At 34.2% G+C, this 25222-nt stretch overlaps 1 protein-coding gene across 6 annotated transcripts in view; it reads left to right on the top strand.

Moving 5' to 3' along the window:
• NAP1L1 (nucleosome assembly protein 1 like 1) overlaps nucleotides 1–23319 on the top strand; it is a 30052-nt gene extending 6733 nt beyond the window's left edge. For 2 of the 6 annotated variants that reach the window (XM_037144714.2, XM_053661904.1), the window contains exons 2-15: nucleotides 3918–3954; nucleotides 8181–8266; nucleotides 9708–9810; nucleotides 15139–15280; nucleotides 15751–15831; nucleotides 16364–16492; nucleotides 17294–17365; nucleotides 18217–18356; nucleotides 19054–19199; nucleotides 19294–19313; nucleotides 19977–20099; nucleotides 20820–20849; nucleotides 21357–21404; nucleotides 22429–22782. In XM_037144714.2, coding sequence (XP_037000609.1) covers nucleotides 3938–3954; nucleotides 8181–8266; nucleotides 9708–9810; nucleotides 15139–15280; nucleotides 15751–15831; nucleotides 16364–16492; nucleotides 17294–17365; nucleotides 18217–18356; nucleotides 19054–19199; nucleotides 19294–19313; nucleotides 19977–20099; nucleotides 20820–20849; nucleotides 21357–21404; nucleotides 22429–22464 — 1173 coding nt within the window. In that variant the 5' untranslated portion in view covers nucleotides 3918–3937 and the 3' untranslated portion in view covers nucleotides 22465–22782. The other 4 variants (XM_037144715.2, XM_037144716.2, XM_053661903.1 and 1 more) reach the window with 4 other exon arrangements.
• The last annotated feature ends 1903 nt before the right edge of the window (nucleotides 23320–25222 follow it).

Below are 25222 nucleotides of genomic sequence, written 5' to 3'. Positions count from 1 at the left end.
TCAGGAGAACTGGTTTATTATCCTTGCGAATTTAGCACTTTTAGATTACTGCTTAATTTGGGAGGGTTGCCAAAAAGATTCTTCACCTTGAATAATAGGTCCATAGCTTTTGATTTCACCATACAGTAGTTCAAGTTTGAGGTTGGCAGTTGGCTACATGGCAAAAGTGACTTCCTTATCCTTATCATTTTGCTTTCTCAGGCATGATGGTTCAGAATCTGAGTGTGGAAATCTGTCTTTTTAAAAATGAACTACTTGTAATTTTATATTTATAGAGAAGTTGTAGATAATTTAGATAGTTCCCAATGACTTTTCTCTAATGTTATCATCTTAAATTACTGTGGTATATTTATTTGTCATTCTGTACATTTGTCGGAACTAAAGGAATATTTTACATGAATTTGCTTCTTAATAAGATCAATCTGGCAAATCCAACTTTTGGCCAAGATGGAGGCATAGGTAGACTCACTTCACCTCCTCACACAAAAAAAGGACAGTTAATTTAAAAACAAAAACCAACCAGAACTGCCAGAAAATCAGACTGTGTGGAAGTCTGACAATCAAGGATTTAGAGAAGAAATATTTGTCAAGATGAGTAGGAGGGGTGGAGAGGACACATGTGGTGAGGCAGCAGGAGCTGCCACCGATGGAAAGGGCAGTCCCACATTCATGTGTGGCAGATAAAAACGAGGGACAACTGGGACGCAAGCAATCCCAGTCCCAGGCCAGACTGTGCAGCCTAGGGTTCTAGCACCAGAAAAACAAAGCCTCATGACCTCTGGCTGTAAAAATCAATGGGGGTTAGGATAGCGGAAGAAACTGCTGGTCTCCCAGAAGAGTCCATTTAAAAGGCCCACAGGGTCCTAGAACTTAAGCAAACCCACCCACTATGGGAATCAGCACCAAGGCAGCAGCTAGAAGGGAGCCACTTCCTTACAGGAAATAAAAGTGACTGGAAATGGGGCTAGAGCTGAGCAAGTGGCATTGTTCCCTCTCTGACCCCTCCTAGACATATAGTGCCACAAAGTGGTGAAGTGGGTTGCACCACCCTGGTGAATGCCTAAGACTCCACCTATTACAATGTAACAGGTGTGCTGACACAGGGAGGCTGCCAAATTGAGGTAACAAAGAAATGTGGTCCAAATGAAAGAACAGATCAAAACTCCAGGAAAAGAACTAAGCGAGATGGAGATAACTGACCTATTAGATGCAGAATTCAAAAACACTGGTGATGAGGTTGCCCAGAGAAATGACTCTGTGTGGCCACCAAAATAAAGGAAGAAGTGAAGGCTATGCAAAATGAAATAAAAATATACAGGGAACCAACAGTGAAGGGAAGGAAGCCAGGATTTAAATCAGTGATTGGAACAAAAGGAAGAAACAAAAGTTCAACCAGAACAGAAAGAAGAAACAAGAATTTAAAAAAAAAATGAAGAGAGGCTTAGGAGTCTTTTGGACAACTTTAAACGTACCAACATCCAAATCATAGGGGTACCAGAATGAGAAGAGGGAAGAGCAAGAAGTTGAAAACTTACTGGAAAAAGTAATAAAAGAAAACTTCCCCAGTTTGGTGAAGGAAATAAACATACAAATCTGGAAAGCTCAGAATCCCAAACAAGTTGGACCCAAAGAGGACCAGACAGGACACATCATAATTAAATTACCCATGATTAAAGATAATGAGAGAATCTTAAAAGCAGCAAGAGAAAAGGAGATAGTTATCTACAAAGGAGTCCATAAGACTTATCAGCTGGTTTTCTCAAAAAAATTTTGCAGGCAAGAAGTATTCAAAGAGATGAAAAGCAAGGACAGCAACGAAGATTGCTCTGACTAGCGACCAGCAAAGCTATCATTTAGAATGGAGGGGCAGATAAAGTGCTTACCAGACAAGGTGAAACTAAAGGAGTTCATCAACACTAAGCCCTCATTACGTGAAATGTTAAAGGGACTTATATGAAAAAGGAGATCAAAACTATGAACAGTATAAAATGATAGCAAACTCACAGTTGTAAACAGTGGAGTCTAGGCCCTGCCTGGTGTAGCTCAGTGGATTGAGCACGGGCCTGTGAACCAAAGGATCACAGTTTGATTCCCAGTCAGGGCACATGCCTGGGTTGCAAGCCAGTTCCCAGCAGAGGCCAATTCCCAGCAGGGGACACATGAGAAGCAACCATACATTGATACTTCTCTCCCTCTATCTTTCCCTTCCCTTCTAAAGATAAATAAAATCTAAAAAATAAATAAGTAAAATTAAAAAACAACAACAATGGAGTCTAAAAAAACTAAGCAAACAACTAGAACAGAAATGGGGATCACATGGACGGTTATCAGTGGGAGGGGACAAGGGAGAGAATGGGGGAAATGGTACAGGGAGTAAGAAGCATATTGGTAGGTACAAAATAAACAGGAGGATGATAAGAATAGTATAGGAAATGGAGAAGCCAAAGGACTCATATATCTGTGGACATGATCTAAGGGGGGAATTACTAGAGGTATAGGGGTACTGGATGGAACTGGGCAAAAGGGAGAAGATGGCATAACTGTAATAGAGCATAATCAATAAAATATATTTTAAAAAGATCAATCCAATGAGGAAACTTTTTTCTAACTTTGTAGATGATTAAATAAGGCTAGACTTTTTTTCCTGAGTTAGATAGATTCTTCCAAAGTTGGTATCAACCCAAATGATACGATTTAAAAATTAGGTCTACTTTAAAAAACAAAAAAATGTGTGCAACCAAGAAATCTAATTTGCCTGGAATGGGAATCCGTGAAAAAGTAAAAATTCAATCCTTTTCTGTCTAGAATCCTGTTTAATTAAAGAATCAAAACAATTTTGTCGTAGGAGTTTGAATTTTAAATGTAATGCCACCAAGTGGACACTGAGGGTTGGCAGTGGAGAAGTAATACTCCAAATATTAGCCCTTGACTGCTAAAATCAGTATTTCTCAACATTTTAATTAACAAGCATATATTAAGCATGTTGGTATAAGAAATCATATTGTGTATCATTTTGTAAGTTAAAGACTAAGGTTTTAATTCTTAAAAGATAAAAACTTGATTTTAATGTGGGGTTCTAAGCTTGATTAAAAATTTTTTCTTTTTACTATCTGTCTTACCAGTGGCATTCAGTCATTTTTCTGACTGAATATAACACACTTTACCTTAAGTTTTGGTTTTCTAAAAACAATATTCTAAAGTTAATACTAATTTTACAGTAAGAAAGAACTTCCGATGTACTGTGATTGATTCTAACAGTATTTGGGTCTGCTAACCAAGAGTGCTAACAGTGTACCAACATATGCAGGGTAGGCTCGGGTGTGGTGGTTATCAGTGATGCGGCATGAAGAGACATGAAAGGTTTAGTTGACATAGGTTGGGAAGCAGAGCTTTATAACTGTCATTGAATACAAGTACTATTAAACCTTTTTTACAAAGATCTTCAGGGTTGGGGGCAGGCATGAGTATAGTAGGTGGCAAATTTGGGCTCTTAAACATGAATTTGATAAAAATGAATGCTGTTAAAAATGAGTGGGTTTGTTCTGTCAGGTACTAAGTAGCCTAAAAATTTAAACAAAAATTGACCATTCATGGTTGTTACAGGAATTTGAATAAAGATCCTTTGTATTGTTCCTTTTTTGTGATTCTAACGTACATTAGATTCTTTACTAACGATGCTATAATAAAAGCCCTTATGTGATAGATTCTAAATTGCTACTTAGTAACTTGCTTATTTTAACCATGAAAATCTTTGTTTTGTGGCATTTCTTAACACTGATGCTTTTATTTAATGGGAATATACATTTCTTTTGGGATAGTTTTTAACATAGTATTGATTTACAGGGTTTTGGTTTTAAGGTTTTTATTGGTTTTGAATAAATTTTAAACTTTTTTAACATTGATGTTTCTCTCCATAGATATTTGGAGTTCTTACAACATGGCAGATATTGACAAGTAAGTGGCAAATAGTTGGTTTCTTTTTCAGAGATTTGTACTGTGATGTACTTAATAGTAGTACTGGTTATGTATTATTAAAAAGTACAGTAATGACTAATGTTTAGTACCTACTATTATAGAAGTTACATATTGCATATCCAAGACAAAATATAGCATATATAATCACTCATAAGTATAGTAAGCTATTCGACAAATTCATAGGAAAGTGCTAAGCACAATAATGAATAAGATATTTGCATAACCCATTTTTACCCTATGTGTGTTTCCCAAAGATCTTTACTAACGTTGTAATGTGTCATATATACAAGATAAAAGGTGTAAAAAGTGTATAAAATGTCTATGTAGAGAGTAAAGAAGGATAGGACACTGTATACAAGCTTTTAAAGGGAGACCATTAAATTACTGTTAGAAGCCCTGTGTGCCCCTTCTCCATTGCATCTTCCACCTTTGCTCTTCAGAGGTGTAAGCACTGTCTTGGCTTTTGCTTTTTGTTCGAGTTTCACCACCTACAAGTCCTTAACATTTAATTTTGAAAGTCTGAATAGGAGTCACAAATGTAGATGTATAAAGAAAAAGGCAAAAGGGACTATCTGGGTAATAGTGTGGCTTCAGTTTTACTCCGGCTTTTCAAGGGCTTAATTTGGAGAAGTCTTTGGGCAAGGTCACACACACATCCTGGAAATAGTGTTGGTGAGGTTGGTGTCTGGCACAGTTATAATATGGATAGGTGTCTTGTAGAAATATGATCAGGAAAAATGGGATGGGCTGCGTTATTTGTTTCTTGGAATTTTACTGTAGCCTGCCAACGTAGAGGACAGTTTAGAACAGTGTTTGGGGATGGGGGAGGTATGATATGATTATTGATATAATGATAATATCATATCATTAGCTGTGAAGATTAAAAGCTACACAGCTTTTATAGGCAGCCGAGCATGGAGATGGAAGAGCAGGAAACTTTAGCTTAAGGTTAACACATTCAAGTACTATACATGTAGGAATCTGGCTAATCCTTCCATGAATGCTGTCTTGAGCATAAAAAGAGAGGAGTGGTAGTAGGCATTTTAATGATAAAAAGTATCATCACCTTGATCACATACCTCCAGTTTGGATTCTTAGCCTTAGCTAAGAAATTGTGGATCTGTTTTATTACCTTCCAGGGGTTTTGTTTTTCTTCTCTTGGGTTTGCTCTTTGTTATATCCTGTTTTCTTTTTTGGTTCTTTAGTACCTTTTTAGAAGAGTACATGGGAAGTAAATTATTTTGAGATGGCATAAGTGATAATGACATTTCTACTCTTATGCTTGATTGTATGCAGAATTCTAATTTGGGAATCATTTTTAAGAATTTTGAAGGCATTGCTCTATTGTCACCTGGCTTCCAGTCTTGCTGTGTTGAAAATTCAAGGTCTTTACTATTCTTGATCATTTGTACATGGCACTTTTTTAAACAAATGTACACATAGATCTGTTTATTTCTGGAAACTACTCTCGTTTTGGAGTTCAGAATTTTTTACTTTGTTGGGTCTGTATTTTCACCTCATGTTAACCCATTCAGGGGCAGACCCTTTGAATCTGGCCATTTGATGACTTAGTTCTGGGGAATGTTCTTGATTGTCTTACCTCTGTTTTCTTTTTCTGAATCTCCTGTTACGCTGTGTGTTGGGCTGGCTCTTCTAATTACCTTTACTATTTTCCATCTTTGTGTCTTTGCTCTTTCTAGGAAATGTTGAAGAAACTTCATCTTTCAACTCTTATATTGAGTTTCCACATTTCTACTTTTTAGTTCACCAGCTCTCCTTTGCCATCTGTTTCTGATTTTATAGCATCTTGTTCTTTCATTGATTGTAATATGTTTTCTCTGGATGTTTCTTTCTCCTATATTGTCTTATTTGCTCTTGAATTTTTATTTCTTCTGATTTGGTGTCAATATGAGAAGCCTTCTTCAAAAGGAGGTAGTAACTTGTTTGATTGCTCATGAAGATTGGGGGGAGGAGTGGGGACAGGCAGTTGCAGGATGTTTTTTAAAAGTTGCCTGGAAAATTTGGGTGTTGGGAGGGGGGATGCTTGTCCATTTAAGATTTTAATGTAAGGTCATGAAGGTGGGCATTTACTGTGAGAATTCTCAGCATCAATTGTTTTTTCTTGGCTGGTCAGATATACCTCAGTGAAGAATGGCTGTTCTGGGAGCCAAATGGGGAGGAGACAGTTAGGGAGGGGTCTCTGCTTTGAGTATTGCTGAGTGTATATTGTCATACTTTAGATAGTTGTAACTGTGATCTTCCAGTTCAGCTTCTCAGTTTAGCCCTTTCCAGAGAAGAAACTGCCATATTCTGTTATAGTGAGGGAGAGGAGCTAAGGATTTCACAGCTTTGTCAGGTTTGGCTTTGTCCTCCCTATTTTATCCATATTAAGTTTTCTATTTAAGATTCCGTGTTTCAATTGGCTCTCAGCTTTCCCTACTACTAAGATTTCAGTTCGCAGTGAAGTTGCTGTTCTTTTCTCCTTGTCCTTGGTGTGTGTCTCTTTTAGAAAGCCCCTTTATCAAAATTTTACTAGGGATTCTGTAAGGATTGAGATCAGATGACTATGTGCAGTCTATGATTTTAACCTTCTTTTCATTGTATAAATTTGGGAGGGGATAAATTGTTCCCTCTTTCATTATTTAATTTTGGATGCCTGTGAGCCTTCACAGAGGGAAGGGAAGAGGGGATTCTTGTTTTTTACAGCAGAAGTTAGTGAACTTTTCTCTGTGAAGGACCTGATTGATCTTAAACATTGTAGGCATATTGGGCCATATGTTCTTTTGCAACTACCCAACTCTGCTGTTTTAGTATGAAAGCAGCCATAGACAGTAGATAAATGAATTAACATTGCTGTATTCCAATTTTAAAAAAAAACTTTATTTACAAAAATAAGAGTGGGCTGTATTTGGCCATATAACATAGTTTGTGTAGACCCTTGTTTTAAAGCCTTAAGGTGTAAGTGTTTAATAAATGGTTGAATGAAATAGTGGAGGAAGAGCGGTTCCATGTTGTCTTTACCCTTTACTCTAGTATGCTTAAGTTTATACTGTCTGAGATATTTCAGAAATGATTATTTTGTTTTTGATAGGTAGGTTGATTTTTTTTCCTTAGTTGATTAGTTGACAGGAATGTAAATTTTGCTGGTAGAATACAGTTGACCTTTTCTGTACTTGTCCCCATGTGAAAATGAGATAGTACTTGTCCATATATGAAAATCTTTCAAATGCTGTTTATAAGCAAGTAAAGCAACCAAACCTCTAAACAAAATATTAAAATGTAAAATTGCAAAAGGAATTATATAGTGATTTATACATTGACTTAGCTATTCTTATTTCCCTTTTTATTCCTGGTCATAATTTCATGTATGGAAACTAGGTTTTTAAGATGAAATGAGAAGAATGTTATGTTACTACTTATACATCTTTTTCATTGGTGCCATCCTCCTGGCTTTGCTCTAAGCATGGAATAGTCTCGGTAACTTTTACTATTCTTTCCCATCTGTACTGTGAAGTACTGAGAAAGGAGGAAGGTCCACAAAGGTAAGGAGTACAGGCTGATACTCCTGCTCCACAGCCATCAGGGATACAGGACTCTCCTGTTTTTCCAAACTCTTTCATCCTTAGCTGGTTACTTCCATGATCTAGGTTGCCTCATGATCCAATGTGGCTGCTGGGGCTCTAGCCATGACATCCATACACTAGGGAGGAAACAAGGTCACAAAGGTCTCCCAACTGTTTGCTGTCCTATAAAGAAATCTTCTTCAAAGTTCTATGCTACTACTTTTTCTTTCGCTGCTAAAACAGTCACATAGCCACATCTAAATTAAAGGGTAGTCTGGAAATGTAGATATTTTAGATTTGTGAACTGCCTTCTTGCAAATTAGAGTACTGTTACTAAGAAAAAGCATTAGATATTGGGAGAAAGCACATACTTCCTGTAACTACATTCTCTGAATCAAAACCTGTTAAACCACATTTTTAAAGCTTGAAGAATAAATGTTGTATTTGACCATTTGCTTTAAGTGCAATTTTAAGTATTTGTACTTGCTTACATACAGAGTTAGAAAGAAAACAGTTATCTTTTGAGTTTCCTATTTCATATTTTTGAAAGAGTCATTTCAACTTAGAAAATGAAGTCTTTGTATTTTTTTATTTTTGGTAATTTTGTACATTTGAACTTGGTGTGATACTGTAATATTGTAGCAAAGAACAGTCTGAACTTGATCAAGATTTGGATGATGTTGAAGAAGTAGAAGAAGAAGAAACTGGTGAAGAAACAAAAATCAAAGGTATTTAAATTTTTCAGGATCAGTGATTACTGGCACATGTCTTCTAGAGGGTAGTAATAAGTACCATTCTCTTTTTGATCCTTGTCCGCTTTATCCACTGGCCCATGCCTCATTTCAGTAAGTCCTTGTATGTTGTAGGGGGAGGGATGGAGGCAAGATGGGCTGAAATAGTAGTAATGGAGGAAGGTATGGGTATAGTGATGCCTCAAGTCACTGTGTATACCCTTTACTACTAGAGTGACATGGCATAGCTGTGGCAAACAGTTTAGCTACCATGAGTTTTGCTTCAGTTCAGAAATGTTAAGCCTTGGATGGTGTGACTCAGTGGATTGAGCACTGGCCTGCAAAACAGAAATGTTAGAGGTGGTGGTGGGAGTTGTTTCAGTGGTGATTTTAAACAAATACCACTGGCTTAGGCTTACTTACTTGAAAATGTTTTGTATTCAACACGTAGACAATATAAAGTTGTGTGTACGCGTGTCTTTTTTAATCCATTCCCGTCAAACAACAGACATTGAGGTCCATGGTGGTGGGGAGTTACACTGTTTTAGGTTATATCCTGTAGATACGGGCCAAGAATATTAAGGTATCAGATGACTCAACTTTTAATTTTTAAACCAGAATAAGGTTGTTAAAAGACTCTAGAACTTACAGTTTTAGCTTTTATCTTGCTACATTTTCTTAAAAGATAATGGACGGTCTTTAGTGGTCAATATTGATACTCTTCTAAAGGCATGTTGGTTATCAGAATGGTACGTCATCTGATAACCAAATTAATATTAGAAGTAAATTGAACTCCAAAAATGTAATTGGGAAAATGCAATTTGGGGGAGTGTCTATTGGTGAAGAAAAGATAGCAGAACTTTTTCATAAATCTAGCTTATTTTTGGATCAAGTATAATTTTCAGGTACCATTGATAACCAAATTTTGTTTGGCTTTAGTTACAGCCTTTAACTATCACCTGTTAGCTTTCTCCATTGGGACACACCCAGGCACATTATACAAACAAACATCAAATAAACATTCAGGTCACTCATTCCACTTTCTTACCCAGGCTTTGTAACTGTCACTGTTTGCAGTTTTCTGATGTGTTGTCTGCCTTTGAAGGATTATCAAGAGGGGGGTAGTTAGGCATCTGGATGAAGCTTTGAGCTTCCCAAATTGCACAATGGCTGAAACACAAGATAGTGGGAAGAGAAAGGATACTGTTGATAGTTGTATGAATGGTCTTGAGAAATGGCATGGATTAGAGATCCTTAGGAATCTGAACTTTTCTTACATGCTGCGTTTTCTAGAATGAATTTTCTTTAGCTTGCTGCTTGTCTCTACTCATACCAGCAATCACTGGCTAGTCAGGGAAACCCCATGATTGGATTGTCCTATTAAAATAGCATAATATATTTTCATAAAATCCTTCTTTGATGCCCTTTTTTTTTTAAGCGCGTCAGCTGACTGTTCAGATGATGCAAAATCCTCAGATTCTTGCAGCCCTCCAAGAAAGACTTGATGGTCTGGTAGAAACACCAACAGGATACATTGAAAGGTACAAGTTCTTCTTTTTCATAGTCCTTACTTCTCTTTCTGTAATCAGTATTGCAGGTGTGTCTATTTTTAAGACCATCTGGGACTTAATGTATGTAATAGTGGAAAGCTAATGTTTGTTAATGTCTAGTATAGGATTATTTGGAGTTTGTTTTGCTTAAGTACCACCAATTTAGGGTTGGTCTTTTAAAGTTTATTCTCATCTCCACAGGAACTATACTGATCTTATTCATTTCTGAGATTTGTTTAGAGATTGGTTAGAAATGTACAGAATTAGAAGAAATAACAGATTTTTAATTTATTTTGTTGGTCATATGAATCATTAATAGCCCAAATATCCTATTGTGCTTATAATTTTTTTACATGGCCTTATGATTTTAAGATCCATCTGTGTTGTTGCTCTCTATATGTACTTCTATTATCTTCTGGCCTCTGGATGTTGCCTGTGTCTCATGATGTTTGTCCACCATGTTTTACTATGTTTTTTCTTTGATGGATACCTAGATCACCTCCGAGCTCAATTAGCACAAAGTTTATTGTAATGGTTGTTTTTGTACATGTTCTCTTAAGGAACTATGTAAGAATTTCCTTGTATTTACCAGTGGGATTGCTAGTTAAGAGTTCGCAAGCCTTAAGTTCTTCCCACTTGCTTTCTAGAATGCATGTGTCCAGTGCACTGTCCTTTATATTTGTATCCTTTCCAATATTTGGCATTATTCAGCTTTATAGTTTGTTGTTTTTTTAATTTTATTTTTACCAGTGGAAGAGGTGCAGTCTTACTTGTTTTTGTTTGTTTGTTTTTTGTTTTCCTGACTTTGTCATGAATTTCTCTTCATGATTGTGAGGATCTTTGGTTGCTCATTTGTAACCTTTGCCCTTTTTCCTATTGGGGTTTGCTGTCTTTTTCTTGTTTTGCAGGAGTTTTTAGGTGCGTATTCTAGGTATTAATTCCTTTTCATTTTTAGACTTTGTAAATCTGTTGTGTCATTTTTATTTACATATAGCATCCTTTGTTATACAGAAGTTATAACTTTTTATATTTGTTAATTTTTTTAACTTAATGGTTTGTTCTTTTGAAGTTAAGTCCTTCTGGTTCCTTCTCTATTTCCTATTGACTAGTTTTACTTTTTATCTTTAGATCTTTAATCTCTTTAGAGTATACCTTTGTATCAGGTGTGAATAGGCATCCATTTTTTCTTTTTCTTCTGCCTTTCTTTCTTTCTTTGTTAGTGAGCTAGTTTTTGTAACACTTCAAACAGTTCATTTTCTTTTATTTGTGGTATCACCTTAATAGTATATCACTGTCTTTATAAACACCTGTTTGTCTTTGAGCTGTGTCATTGGTTTTTGTTTTTGTTTTTTTTTTTGGTCATCACTTCTGTCATTGTCACACTGAATTACTATGCCTTTATAGTATGTTTTAATATCTGTCAGGGTGAGTTGCTTTCTTTTACTACCCCTTACCTCACACATACCCCCCGCCTGCCAGGACTGACCTAACAACCATTTATAGACCCTTATGGTATGTATGGTTAACAGGAAGTTTATCAGGGTTCTTTCAAAAGCACACTGAAGTTTTGATAGCAATTTCATTGAATAAACATAGATTAACATGGTAGAGAAAGTTGATTTTTATATCTAGAAATTTTGCTACACTTAATATAGTAATTTGTTCTGTATTTTCTCCCATGGGCAAAAGATCTTATCTGCAAATAATGGCAGTTTACCTCCAACCTTCCATATTACGCTATACTGCATATTTACTTTTCTTTCTTTATAACACTGCCAGGACTTCCAGTATTATGGTAAGCATTAGTGTTAAAATGGGCATCTTTGTCTTCTTTCTACTCTTAACCAGGAGTGAATATAAAATCCCCATTAAATAATTGTGTCTCTGTGATTTTTTATGACCTTTTTTATGTATTACTTTAGATTGTTTTTCGACTTTTTCTTTGAATTTGTTAAGTGCATTATTAAATATATATTTTTTGGAAATACATATTTTGGATATCAAACTAACCTTGCATTCCTGGAATAAACTTAATCATTATGTGTTGTTTCATCATTGAGTTGGATAGTTAATATTTTATTCAGAGTCCTTATTCATTAGTGAAATGAACATAGGAACTTAGATGTGTGCATTTGTGTATATATGTACAATAAAGCTTTCGGGGTGGTAATTGTATCCCCTGGTTTTAGACTGAAGATTTTGATTGCCTGATGAAATGTGGTTGCTTTTACTTTTTTCCTGTTTTCTGGAATCACTTGTACAAGATAGAAATTAACTATTTCTTGAACAGTTGGTAGAACTCCTTTAAAAATGGACTTGGACCGTTGGGATTTGGGAAATAGAGGTCCTGGGGAATGTTTCCCCTTCCCTCCCTCCTTCACTCCTTCCCTTTCTGCTTTCTAATTGACCTCTTCGAGTTCTCGAGCCAGTTTCGAAATGTAAGCATTTCTAAAAATACATGCATTTTACTAGTTTTAAAACTGATTACTGTATATAATTCATGATATTTTTAGGGACCCGATTATTTTTCATTTGTATTCTGTATTTTGAATCTTCACTCGTTTTGCCAGTTGCTTCAGTGTTACTGGTTTTTTAGAACCAGCTTTTGGTTTTTCATTTTCATATTTTTGTTTTTGTTGTTGTTGTTCTTAATTGCTGCTCTTTCTCTGGCTTTAATGTTATTTCCTTGTTTCTAGTTTTCTAGTTCCTCTTTCTAATTTCTTTAGTTAAATGCTTAGTAATTTGATTTTTTAAATGGTTACTTTGTATCATTTTGGCCTTAATATTCTGTTTTTATGAATGTTAAGTATGGAGATATATATGCTGAAATTAATAACCCAAGCTTAATCCTTTTGGTGTTCACATTCTCCTTATCAATTACTTTCTAATTGATACAACAGTCTGGGAAGGATAAGTTAAAAAGCTCTGTGTAATTTACCTGTTTCTCCCTGTAAATCTGTCACTTGTGGGTTGTGTTGTAAATTCTGTTATTTCTGATATTAAGATAGCTTTCTTTTGGGTTTTGTTTACCTGGTATGTCTTTTTTCACCCTTGTATCTTATTCTAATGTGTATGTTTGCTTCTTTATTAGTAATTTCAACTCTTTGCATTTCTTAAAATTGCTAATGCTTTTGGGTTCAATTGCTACTGTCTTTTCCTTATTTTTAAATTGTGTTTGTTTTTTCTTTTCTGCTTTCATTGAATAGAGTTGTCTTTTGCTGGTTCAAAGTTAATGCATTCTTTTTTTGTTGTTACTATGGTAAAGGCTCTAACCTTAATACCTAAATTAATTTTTTTTATTTTTTAAATTTACCTATATCTATATTGTTTATAAATTTACTGATTGATTTAAAAAAATTTACCAGTATCTGTATTTTTTATATGACTTCTAATACTCTTTCAGTTTCTTCAAGGGAACAGTAAAATTTATTAAGGTGTTTGAGCACCCATGCCTTATCTATAGCCTCTCTTGGATTTTTTAACTTAATTAAAAAATTATTTTTAATGATTACAATGAGTATTTGGCATACTTTCTGAAGCCTGATATACCTCATATACTTTTTATTTTGCCTTCATATCTGAATAATAGTTTGGCTATAAAATTGTAAGTTTAAAGGGCTCGGTTATCCTAAAGATTCACTTTATTACTTCTGACATATATACGGTGTTTTCTTTTGAAACCTGATGTCAGTCTGATTTCTTTTGTAGGTTATTTGCTTTCTTCATTGTGAACTCTTAGAATTTTCTTTGTCTTCTGATACATGTCTGGGAGTAGAATAGGATTTTTATATTGCTTTAACTCACTGAGATTCTCATTTCTTTAGATATTCATCTCCCCCTTTTTTTCAGCTATTGTTCAATTTCTCATTCATATCTCACAGCTTTTCTGTCTCTTATCAGGACACCTTTTAAATAAACCTCATGGACTTTTTCTTCAGTTGAGCTTTTCTTGTTTATCCTATTTGTTGGTCATTTTAGTTATTGTATCTTTCATAATATTCCTACTTTGTTTTCGATTTCTTGGTCTTGTCTCATATTGTTAGGATATTCCCTCATCTCTAAGTATATTTATTCTCTCAAAATTCTTACTAATGATGCTGCTTCAGATTTCATTCTTTCATAGAAATTGTATTCAGGTGTCTAGCTTAGGGGTACTGAACTCTAAGCGTTATTCTAATAATGAGTATTGAGGGAGGAATGAAACTCAGACTCTGGTTTGTATTGGTCCTGTGGAGTTTAAGGAGAAGGGGATGGGATGAGCTGAACGAGAGTTCCAGTTGTATCAGATGCAGTTTGCTGACGATTTTGGGCAAGTGTTTTGGCTTCTTTGGGAGGAGGCAGTCTCCTGGTTGTAATCCATTGTACCCAGATTTGAGGGGGTGAAGGAGGCAGTGCTTGTGGGTTCTGAGCCAGAGTCCAAGTAGTGACCAGCAGTCCGCTGACAGAGCAACATTAAGCTTTTTGTTTTTAATTGTTATAAATAAAACATTGATATCTTTTAGGTATTTGTTTTTTACTTTTGATTATCGTAACTAAAGTTGTGGATAGGTAAAATAATTACTTGATACACGACAATCTGTTTTTGGCAGGAAATTCTAACCTAGATTGTGAATCTGTTACACAGACTCCCTGGAGTTAGGTAAATTTTGAGTATGAGCATATTTTGGCAGGTGGGGTGGTTCATAAATAAGTGTAAGCAGTTCTTTGAGGGGCTCACAGACTAGGTGTGTATAACATTTTAAAAATCTGTGTGTCACAGTAAATGTATAATACATGAATGGTATCTCAGTAAAGCTGTTAGTTAAAAAACCCAAGTCTCTTCATCATAAAATAATACATTCTTACTTAATTTCAAATTCCAAATTAAATAGAGGCTAAAATAGAAAATAGTGGTGTAGGCTACTGTCCTTTTTTGCAATATATACATACTCCCTTTCCCCCAATACTGATGTGTACAGGTGAGATACTCGTTTTTCTTTCTTTTTTTTTTTTAAGAAAATTTAGGCTATCATTGTTGTTCTTAGAGTTAGCATTGTCATTTATGACATTTTAACTTTATAAGGTAGACTGTATTTTACAGCTGAGATGCCCTTACTGAAAACAAAACTGAACCATGAGTATGATGAAAGATCTGGGTTGATAATATGATTTACATTTTTCTATCAGTTTACTGTAAGTTCATTTACTTTAAATTAGTATATCTTGGCTTCATATAGGAAATCTATCGTTTACTTTTATGCTTCAGTTTCAGTAAGATAAAAGAAGTGTGACTTGTGTCTTACGGTGAAGCTACGTAACTGATGCTTTCTGTCCTTTCAGCTTGCCTAAGGTAGTTAAAAGACGAGTGAATGCTCTCAAAAACCTTCAGGTTAAATGTGCACAGATAGAAGCCAAGTTCTATGAGGAAGTTCATGACCTTGAAAGAAAGTATGCTGTTCTCTATCAGCCTTTATTTGATAAGGTAATGCTTTTTATTATTTCGTTTTATTTATTTAAATATCAAGAAGGTAATAAAGTTCCGGAAACAATGTAGACCTCTCAGTAAAATAGTTAATACATGTATGAATTTGGGAAGACTATCAGTAATATTTAAGTTGTGGTATACATTAGTTAAATCTATGGGTTCTTTATATATATGTATTTTATAATATTTTATTTTTTATTTTTAGAGAGGGGAAGGGAGGGAGAAAGAGAGGAAGAGAACATTGATGTGTGGTTGCCCCTTGAGCGCTCCGTTACTGGAGACCTGGCCTGCAACCTAGGCATGTACCGTGACTGGGAATTGAACTCACAACCCTTTGGTTCTCAGTACGGCACTCAACCCACTGAGCCACACCAGCCAGGGCTCTTTGGGTTCTTAATGAGAAACATAGTTTTTTGCTTGGGTGTCAGTGTTTTTATGTAACCCATTTTTTTTTTCAATCATTTTAGCGATTTGAGATTATTAATGCAATTTATGAACCTACAGAAGAAGAATGTGAATGGAAACCAGATGAGGAAGATGAAATTTCGGTTGGTACCAACTTTTAATTTAGTATGTCTTGTACCTTGGAAATAACTTTTCCTTTGAACTTGATGACATGCAGAGGATTGTTCACTTTTTTCAAGTGAAGAGATGGAGGCCTCTAAGTGAGTTGCCTACAACTAGTAATGGCAGGGCACAAGTGTCGGTGCTGTTACGTGACCCCGTTTCTCCAGAATTGCTATTTTAATGTTGGTTGATTAAGATAATACAATATTTTGTTGAAAAAACATTGATGAATGATTTAAAAACATTAGGAATTTAAAACATGGGACAAGTTTTATATTTCTTTTGGTTTTCCTGTTTACTATGTTTAAAAGTTACTATTTTATAAAAGTGGGTTTGGTATGGGTAACAGCAGTGTTTACACAATTGGACTAGAACTATTAGGACTGAACATTGTAATTACTAATTGAGGGTTTGTTGGTTTCTATACTTCACCCACTGCATTTAAATTAAGGGAATATATAGTCTAAGAGTCTAATCTAAATATTCAATAGTTACATGCTGTTATTTATCAAGGAGGAACTGCAAGAAAAGGCCAAGATTGAAGATGAGAAAAAGGATGAAGAAAAACAAGACCCCAAGGGAATCCCTGAATTTTGGTTGACTGTTTTTAAGAATGTTGACTTGCTCAGTGATATGGTTCAGGTAATATTCTAAAAAATGGCAGTTTACCTTAGAGAATAAAGCTTTGAAATTTAAATGTCTGATAACTAGTCTCGTCACTGTCGATATTTAAAGAGTGATAGCCTTCTTCGAAAGAGCTGTTATGTGTGGAGGTAGTATTGCAGCTTTGTTTAATATAACCAAATAAATTATGATTCACTTTAAAAAACTAGATAATGAAATGGTCCATTTGATAATTGCCCATTAGTCTCTATTCCTTTCTCGTGGCTTTATACCTTCTGTCTTAGATGCTTAGTGTAACGGCAGGATGTGAAAGACTCAACAGTTTCACTTGTCTTATCCAAAAGATGTTTCAGTCTGAAATTACTATTCCAAGGAACATTTGCATTTAAAAGAATGCTATAAATATCTTTAACTTCTTTATAATTGTCACTTTTTCTGGGAAACATTGCCCCTCCTAATCAGAAACATTTCTTGAGCCCCTACCATCTGTACTGTATTCTTGCCTGATACTGTGATTGTTGGAAATTAATGTCAAGAAAAAGAAACCTCAAAACAATGACTGCTTATTGAATTTCTACCTTAGCCAAGAAGGAAAGCATCAAGCAGATTGAAAGGAACAAAAGCAGCGAAGGGCAGTAGTTACAAAAGCAAACATGCTTATGTTAGACTTGGTTTTTGTATTCTTCATCCCAGTCAGTGTGGGTAATGATGTTGTCATTGCTACATAAAACTTCATTTTAAAATGTTTAACGTCCAGTAACATAACACTAATTTTAAAATGCCACCTTACTTACTTACTTATTTATTTTTAATTTGAAGGAACATGATGAGCCTATTCTGAAGCATTTGAAAGATATTAAAGTGAAGTTCTCAGATGCTGGCCAGCCTATGGTAAAAACTTTGAAATACTTTTAATTTTGTAACATTAGGTGTTTACAAATAACTAAAGGGAATTTTTTTTTTAAAGTAAGCTTTTTAAAAGATTTTTATTTACTTTAGAGGGGAAGGAAAGGAGAGAGGGAGAGGAATATCAACGTATGGTTGCCTCATGCGTACTCTGCTGGGAACTGGCCTGCAACCCAGGCTTGTTCCCTGACTGGGGATTGAACCATGGTCATTTGGTTCCCAGACCTGTACTCAATCCACTGAGCTATACCAGCCAGGGCAAATGGAAATTTTTTTAAAAGACGTGATAAGTTGAGGGGGTGGAAGAAATTCAAAATGATACTTGGTATTCTTAATTATTGGCAAAAAATAAATGTTTTGATGTTGATAACGTGATACAACATTTATTCTTTCTCCTACCTTTTAACTATTTTAAAAATACAGTCTATTCTTGATCCTGGATTAAAAAATGGACTAAAAAATAATACCAAAGGTACATAAATACAAAAATACTTTTTCTGTATTTAAAAGGCATATATCTGGGAATTACATAAAACAAGATGTTAGAAGGTCTCTACTTCCCCATTATGAGAAACCAACCAATAGCTTCTCCCAAAAACCATCAGTGATATTATGTGAAGTATGGGCAAAGTTACTGTAGTTTCTAGATTCTTACATTGGTATGTACGAGGTTGGGGTTTTTCTCTGTCAAGCTCAGGGTCTAGTGTAAGATTTACAAGTCATCTTCGTGGGGACGGAGGGAGAAAGGGGGACTTGGTCAGTTCAAGCTTTATTTACTAAAGCATCGAAAATGATGATGTAGGAATTTAATTAGCTTTTATACTTTTTTTTTTAAGAGCTTTGTTTTAGAATTTCACTTTGAACCCAATGAGTATTTCACAAATGAAGTGTTGACAAAGACATATAGGATGAGGTCAGAACCAGATGATTCTGATCCCTTTTCTTTTGATGGACCAGAAATTATGGGTTGTACAGGGTGAGTTTTAATTTTACTATATTAACAATGCTACATGTTTTTGTTTTACTTATGATTTGTGATACTGGTATTTTCTGGTGTGTGTGCTTGATACATACATACGTAGTTTATTTTCAAACAAATGTTTGAATAAAATGTTTTCTGAGAACTTAACCATTTTCCTAGAATTTTTCTTGGCTTGTGGGCTATTACAGATATTTCTCCAAAGGAAGTGCATGTTTTAATTTATTATATTGTGAATTTGTGGTAATTGTGAATATATTTATTGAAAAAAATTATTTAGAAATAAATTTTTAATACAGAACAGGCTGACAGTGAGCAGAGGGGAGAGGGGAGGGAATTTCAGGGGGAAAGGGGAAGGGTTTGCAGGAACAAGTATAAAGGACACAGGGACAAAAACTAAGGGGGGTGGGGAACACTGGGGGGGTGGGCTGGGATGGGAGTAAAAGAAAACTGTACTTGAACAACAATTAAATATATTAATAAATAAATAAATAAATAAATAAATAAATAAATAAATAAATAAATAAATAAATAAAATTTTCTCTTTACATTGCTACAGAAAACATTTGGACCAGTTTTTCCCTCTAAGATTTTAAGTTAATATACTATTTATTTAGAACAATTTTAGTTCTGCATGCAATTAAAAGTAATGTGTTCATTGTGACAGAAGTTTTTTTCCCCTTTGTTTTGGAAGGTGCCAGATAGATTGGAAAAAAGGGAAGAATGTCACTTTGAAAACCATTAAAAAGAAGCAGAAACACAAGGGACGTGGGACAGTTCGTACTGTGACCAAAACAGTTTCCAATGATTCTTTCTTTAATTTTTTTGCTCCTCCTGAAGGTAAATAGTGTTTTAGTTTGGGTATTTTTAGTTGTTTCATAGTAAGTTTTGTTTAATTTTTAACTCATTTGAATTTCTCTTCTTAATTTTGCAGTTCCTGAGAGTGGCGATCTGGTAAGCTGAATTGTTATTTATTTATTGAATTGTTTCCTGTGTGTGAAATTAAGATTGGTTTTCAAAAGTGCAGAGGGAAGTAGTTGCTCCTAGCATTTTGTCCCAAGCCTTGCAGTGCATAGAGAAGACTATGCATCTGAAAAATTCCATTTAAAATACTCCTGGTGCTTTCACTGAGAAATGCTGAAAAGCTAAGGTTTTTTGTTTTTTGTTTTTTTGGTTTTTTCCTTTTGAGACTTGGCAGATATTGCTGTGAGGGATTCAGGTTTTCAAGACTATATAGTTTCTCTCCTTATTAAAACTGAGATTCCTTCTATTTTTCCACTTGGTGTTTTCAGTAACTAATATTTTAAAAGGAAAAATTTTAGTCATATAACCAAGTTACTTATTTATATTTTACTTTTCAAGCCATAAAAAGTAAGCAATAACCTGCTCTAATTTTTATTTCCCAAAATTTCTCTGAGTATGTACACTTAATTTTTAACAATTTCTTTTTATTAAAAACCTTTAAATAACTGTTTGATAACACCACGTGTAAACTAGTTTAAAATGATGGGAAGTTAAGAGTGAAATTGAGTTTCTTCATGATTTAAACCCAACAGTCTTGCATGTACCAAATTAAATAACAGAGTTACTAAATTTTGTGCTTTCTTTTAAAAATAGGATGATGATGCTGAAGCTATCCTTGCTGCAGACTTTGAAATCGGTCACTTTTTACGTGAGCGTATAATTCCAAGATCAGTGTTGTATTTTACTGGGGAAGCTATTGAAGATGATGATGATGATGTGAGTGAATCTGAATCCTGCAGTAAAATCTTTTGGTGAGGGTATGATAGTCAGAATTGGTGAGGGGTTTAATGAATAGATGTGGTGATTTTTAGAAAGCAAGACAGAATAATGCAATTAGGATAATTACTGATTTCCTATAGATAACTTGACTGAATTGTTTTAAGTAGATCATCTTTGGGTCCATTTGTTGCTTGAAGACCGGCTAGATCAGTGAAAATTATGTTTGCTTAGTATTGTAGAACTATTATGATCTTGTCTAACCAAATAAAACATGGTAGGACTTTTTAAGTGCTTGAGATAATCATATTAGAAAGCATAGAGTTTTTATCCCTAGGGATATTACCTAATGATTAAGGTCAAATTAGGCTACCCTCAAAGGTTTGGGAATCATTGCTAAATGGCAGTATTCAAAAGAACTTTCTATGCAGTGTGTTTCACACATAAGTACAAAAAAGTAGTATTTACAGTAATAGCTGCTTGATCATACTTTATCTGCAATTGGTACTTTGCTCTGATTTTTTCAAATTATCAGATTTCTATGGCACTGGCCCGAGTGATTCCTACAGCTATTGTTCTTGTTTTAATTCATAGTCGGTCACTTCAGGGAAGGTATTTTTCCTCTTTTTAATTATTAATGGATACAGTGATGAATGTGAATAATACTGTTCTCAAAAGTTTGTTAGCTTCATCAAACTTGATTTTTTTTCCTTTTTTTAGTATGATGAAGAAGGTGAAGAAGCGGATGAGGTAATGTTTACCAAATGAGCAGATAATTCTGTTTCAAACACAGAAGGAAATTGAGTGACTTATGTATTCCTTTGCTATATAATCATTATTCTGTGATGTGGGATAAAAACATTTTTGGAAAAATTACAATTTTAGAATCTACAGCCAAACAATGTATGTATGAGGTTTCAATAAATAAATTGCAAAACTCAGAATATTTTTTTTATTTCAAATAATTCTGTTCTGCTGCAGGGTTATCAGCTCTTTGAAGAAGTCAAAAGCTGCAGTAAACTTTTTCAACGTTGGCTGCAGTAAATCTTTTCAATAAAAGCTGTCTGGATGTCTCAAGTTGTGTTGGGAAATTTTTCATATTAGAAGCTTTCAAATTAAATTGCATTGTCACCAAACTTTGTAATCATGAAATTCTGTTGACCTATAGAGTAACTTGTGTTAAATTCTCCCTACGTTATGAGCCGTTTCTTGCTACTGTGTACCTACTTCATGGATGCATTTTGAACTTTAATATAGGAAGGGGAAGAAGAAGATGAGGAAAATGATCCAGACTATGACTCAAAGGTGAGCAAAATTAGTGTTGTTTCTATTAAATTTAATCAGGATAAATAAGAGGTGGTATATCTGAATATATAAAGTTTAATTTGTATATTAAAGTCTAGTCCATTGAGTGTGTGTGTGTGTTTAATGCCACTGGCATTTCAACAGTGCACACATACTTTCAATGCTCCTCTTCTAAGAAACTTTTATTTTTGGTTCTGACTATATTTTCCAGTTTCAGGATAACTTAAGTCCTAGGATTCTATTTTAATGGCATGTTATCATGTACATTTTTAAAAATAGTGTTTTAGAAATATTTTAAATTATAGCTTACAGTTTTAGGTTGTTTCCTTCCAAAGGAAAGCTTATAAACAAAGGTCAGCTTTTAAAGCATCTGCATGCAGGAGTGCTTGCTCAGATTCTTTCAACCACCACTCTGCACCATCTCTGAGTCCCAGTCTTATTCCTGGAATTTGTCCTACCAGGATTAGTAAAGGCCTTTATCTTCCCACAAAATCCATGGTACATTTTACTAGGATTCATTTGTAACTCAGGTTTCTCTTTAGTACATTCATTCATTTGCTAAATGCTATAAAATACCCAGAAAATAACTTTAACCTAGTGAGCAGCTAAGAGGGAATAGTTAAAAATCAAATTAAATATTTTAACAGGTATGAATTACTCCTAACAGCTCAATTGTGAATGGAATGAATATTTTTTTAATAACTAATCTATAAGAAAGCAGAAATATTGGGTACTATGACTAACCTCAATGGCCTAGTTATTTAATTTAATGAGATTATGGCTCAGTATGTCTCAATTTATAGAGTTTATTCTACAGTTTAAAATTTGGATTTATTTTAGCACTTCTGTTTTCTGCTAATGCGTAAGTAAATAAATTTGCCATTGTTGCTATAACCTGTCATTAATTTGGCAAAATTTTTGACAGCAGTGAGATAATGTGAAAATTAAGGTCGTTAATTACTAATGAAAAGTTAACTGAAACAGGTAGAAAAAGATAGATTGACTTCTTGTTTTCCTTTAACAGAAGGATCAAAACCCAGCAGAGTGCAAGCAGCAGTGAAGCAGGATGTGTGTGGCCTTGAGGACAACCTGCACTGTAATAGCCTAAACACAACTGTTACTTACTTACAGCCTTATGTCTCTGTGTTTTCTTGGTAGACTCAGTACTTTTTTTTTTTTAAAGGAAAGGAATTGATATTTTAAAAACAATTTTGTTCTACCTAGCATTTTAACTTTAGTTTTCCTGCCAGGTATATTGAATGCAGAAATTCTCTCACACGTTGTCATTCATTGCTACATAGTTTGGTTCTTCTGGGGTATTTTTTATCATGTAATTATTAGATAACAGCTACAAAAATAAAACAACTATTAAATGAAACAGATTTTTTGTTTTGCCATTTTTTTTCCTTGAAGAACCAAAGTATTTTTTCAGGTGGTAGTTACATGGGTTTAAGTTTGCTTGGACTAGCTTTGCCCTTTATTACTTTGTTAGAGAAATACAGTGCCTATACTAAAACAATTTATTATTAATAAAAAAACTTGTCAAGATAAGGCTGTGGTTAAGAATTTCCAGTAAGAACACACACATTAACCTAGATTATTAATGGATTTTTATATTTTGGGTGATGTAGTTAACTGGAAAGAACCCTAACTCAGTCGTATGGTTATTGGTTACTTTATCGTAGGGAGGTGAATAAAACCTAGTGTTTTCAGAAGTTAAGCTTTATTATTTTAACTGTATTCGTAAACTTAACCTCCATTAACTAAGCATCTTTCCTTTGTGGTAGGGTCTGGTCTACCTTCTGCTTCCCTGGAAAGGATGAATTTTCATCATTTGACAAGTTCATTTCAAGTTTTATGTTGTTTGCTTGCTTGTTTTTGGTTTTGCAGCCTAAAATAAAAATGTCAAATGTAATTTTAGTTCTCACAAATAATGTCTTAATTTTGTACTAATTCAGGCATAAATAGAGCCCTAGCTTGAATTAAACATTGTACTCAGTTTACCAGCATATTGAAGAAAAGGGTGCCAACTTCGGAAGAGGTGTACTGCATCTAATAAGAAAGTGTAAAAGACAAAGACAAATGATGTAATTTTTTAAAAGAAAATTTAAGTTTTATTTCTTTTGGTTGAAACATGAGAGGGCCCCAAGCCTCTATGGTTAATTCCAATTCTTATTGTTTAAAGTATGAGCATGCTATTTACCCATGCTTTTGCTTACTATGTATTAAAATGGGTAGTACTGTTTACTTAACTACCTCATGTGTTAGGCATATTAAATTAAATTATATGAAATGTTTCTCAACCTTATTAAAGCTTAAAAATTTGGACCTGTTTGCACCACAAGTATGATATTCAGCCTTTTATTCTACCACAGTTTGATAAATAAACTAGAAAACAAAAGTTAAGTACCTTATTCTGGGATCTGGTCACACAACGTTCTTTGTGTGGCTCTTATTTTAACAAGTGGATGGATAGCCAGTTATTTGACAAGGTCCAAAGGTTGTTTTTAGTTATTTTAGTTTTGACCATATTGTAGAGATGGTACTAAAATAGAAATAAGACTGTCTGTGGGGGTGGGTGGAACGCCATTACATTTGAGGATTGTAGAGCGACATTTAAAATACCTCAGGCTAATCACTGTTAATTTTGTGTGGTGAACTTAAAGTTTAGCAGTAAGCGTGGACTAATTGGATTGTAATAGTACAACAGCTTACAGTTTCTGCTCATAATAAAACAACATTAGGCTCACTTTTAGAAGTAATAAAGCTTCCATTTTTAGAATGTTGAATGAATACATTTTGTTATTTATATAGTATTATCTGTTTCACTCCTGAGATTTTAATTAACTACTGAAAATCCTTAACCAATTGAAATAGTTTATAGAGGGAAAATGCTATGAAAACACCTTATATTTTTCTTCATTTTCAAAATGATATTGGTTGCTGTGATCAGTCACTCTGTTTTGTGTGGGGGTTTTTTTGTCTTGTTTTGTGAGGGTTTTTTGTTGGTTTTGTTTTGGGGTTTTTTTTGTTTTGTTTTGTTTTTGGGTTTTTTTTTGTACCCATACTTCAGTTGAACACAGCTGAACTTAAAAAATGTTAATCTAAAGATAGGGTCCCATTTTTAATGAGCTTAACAGTAGCAATACCAGGTTGGGTTTAATTTTTTTTCATTCCTTTAGGAAATAGCTATTGCCAAAGTGTGGGAGTAATACCATTTTGTCTCATTAGATAAGGGTGATGTGGTTTACAGAGGATTGTTCTCTTAATGAAGTTGGGGTTTCGAAGGATATCAGTGTTCATCTTTGCCATCTCTCCAGTTCCAAAATGGTTCTACTCCATTTAAGAAATTTGAAATAATGTAATTGGAAATCCTTAATAAAATTTACATTTAATTTTATAAAATGTACTGGTGATGTTTTGGGTGGTTTTTTTTTTTTAAATGAGTTTTTTTGTAAGAACAGAGAGTAGAGATGTTTAGAGTTAGATATTCTATGCTTAGGCCATGGTAGTCTGTAAATTGGCATAATTTCAGAATATGAGCAACTAACCAAACCCTCCTAAGTGGAGTTTGTCATTGGAAAACTAGAAAGGAAGGAATTACACAGTTCAACAGATTTTACTGATTTAACTATAGATATTTTTTGAGGCACTTCAGATTTTTAGTTTATAGTTTTAATGAAAGTAAAATGTATAGAATTTCTCAGAATTCTTATATCTGAAGAAGTATTAGTATTTCTGAGACAGTAATTATATGGAATTGGCGTAGAATAGTAAATACTTAAGAAAAATGGACTTTCAGTTTTTACCTCATTTAA

The sequence above is a fragment of the Artibeus jamaicensis genome, unplaced genomic scaffold (assembly GCF_021234435.1).
Source record: "Artibeus jamaicensis isolate MK-2021 breed Jamaican fruit bat unplaced genomic scaffold, CSHL_Jam_final contig_233, whole genome shotgun sequence".
Lineage (NCBI taxonomy): Eukaryota > Metazoa > Chordata > Mammalia > Chiroptera > Phyllostomidae > Artibeus > Artibeus jamaicensis.
The sequence above is the reverse complement of the archived record's forward strand: the minus strand, read 5'-3'. Positions and strand labels throughout refer to the sequence as shown.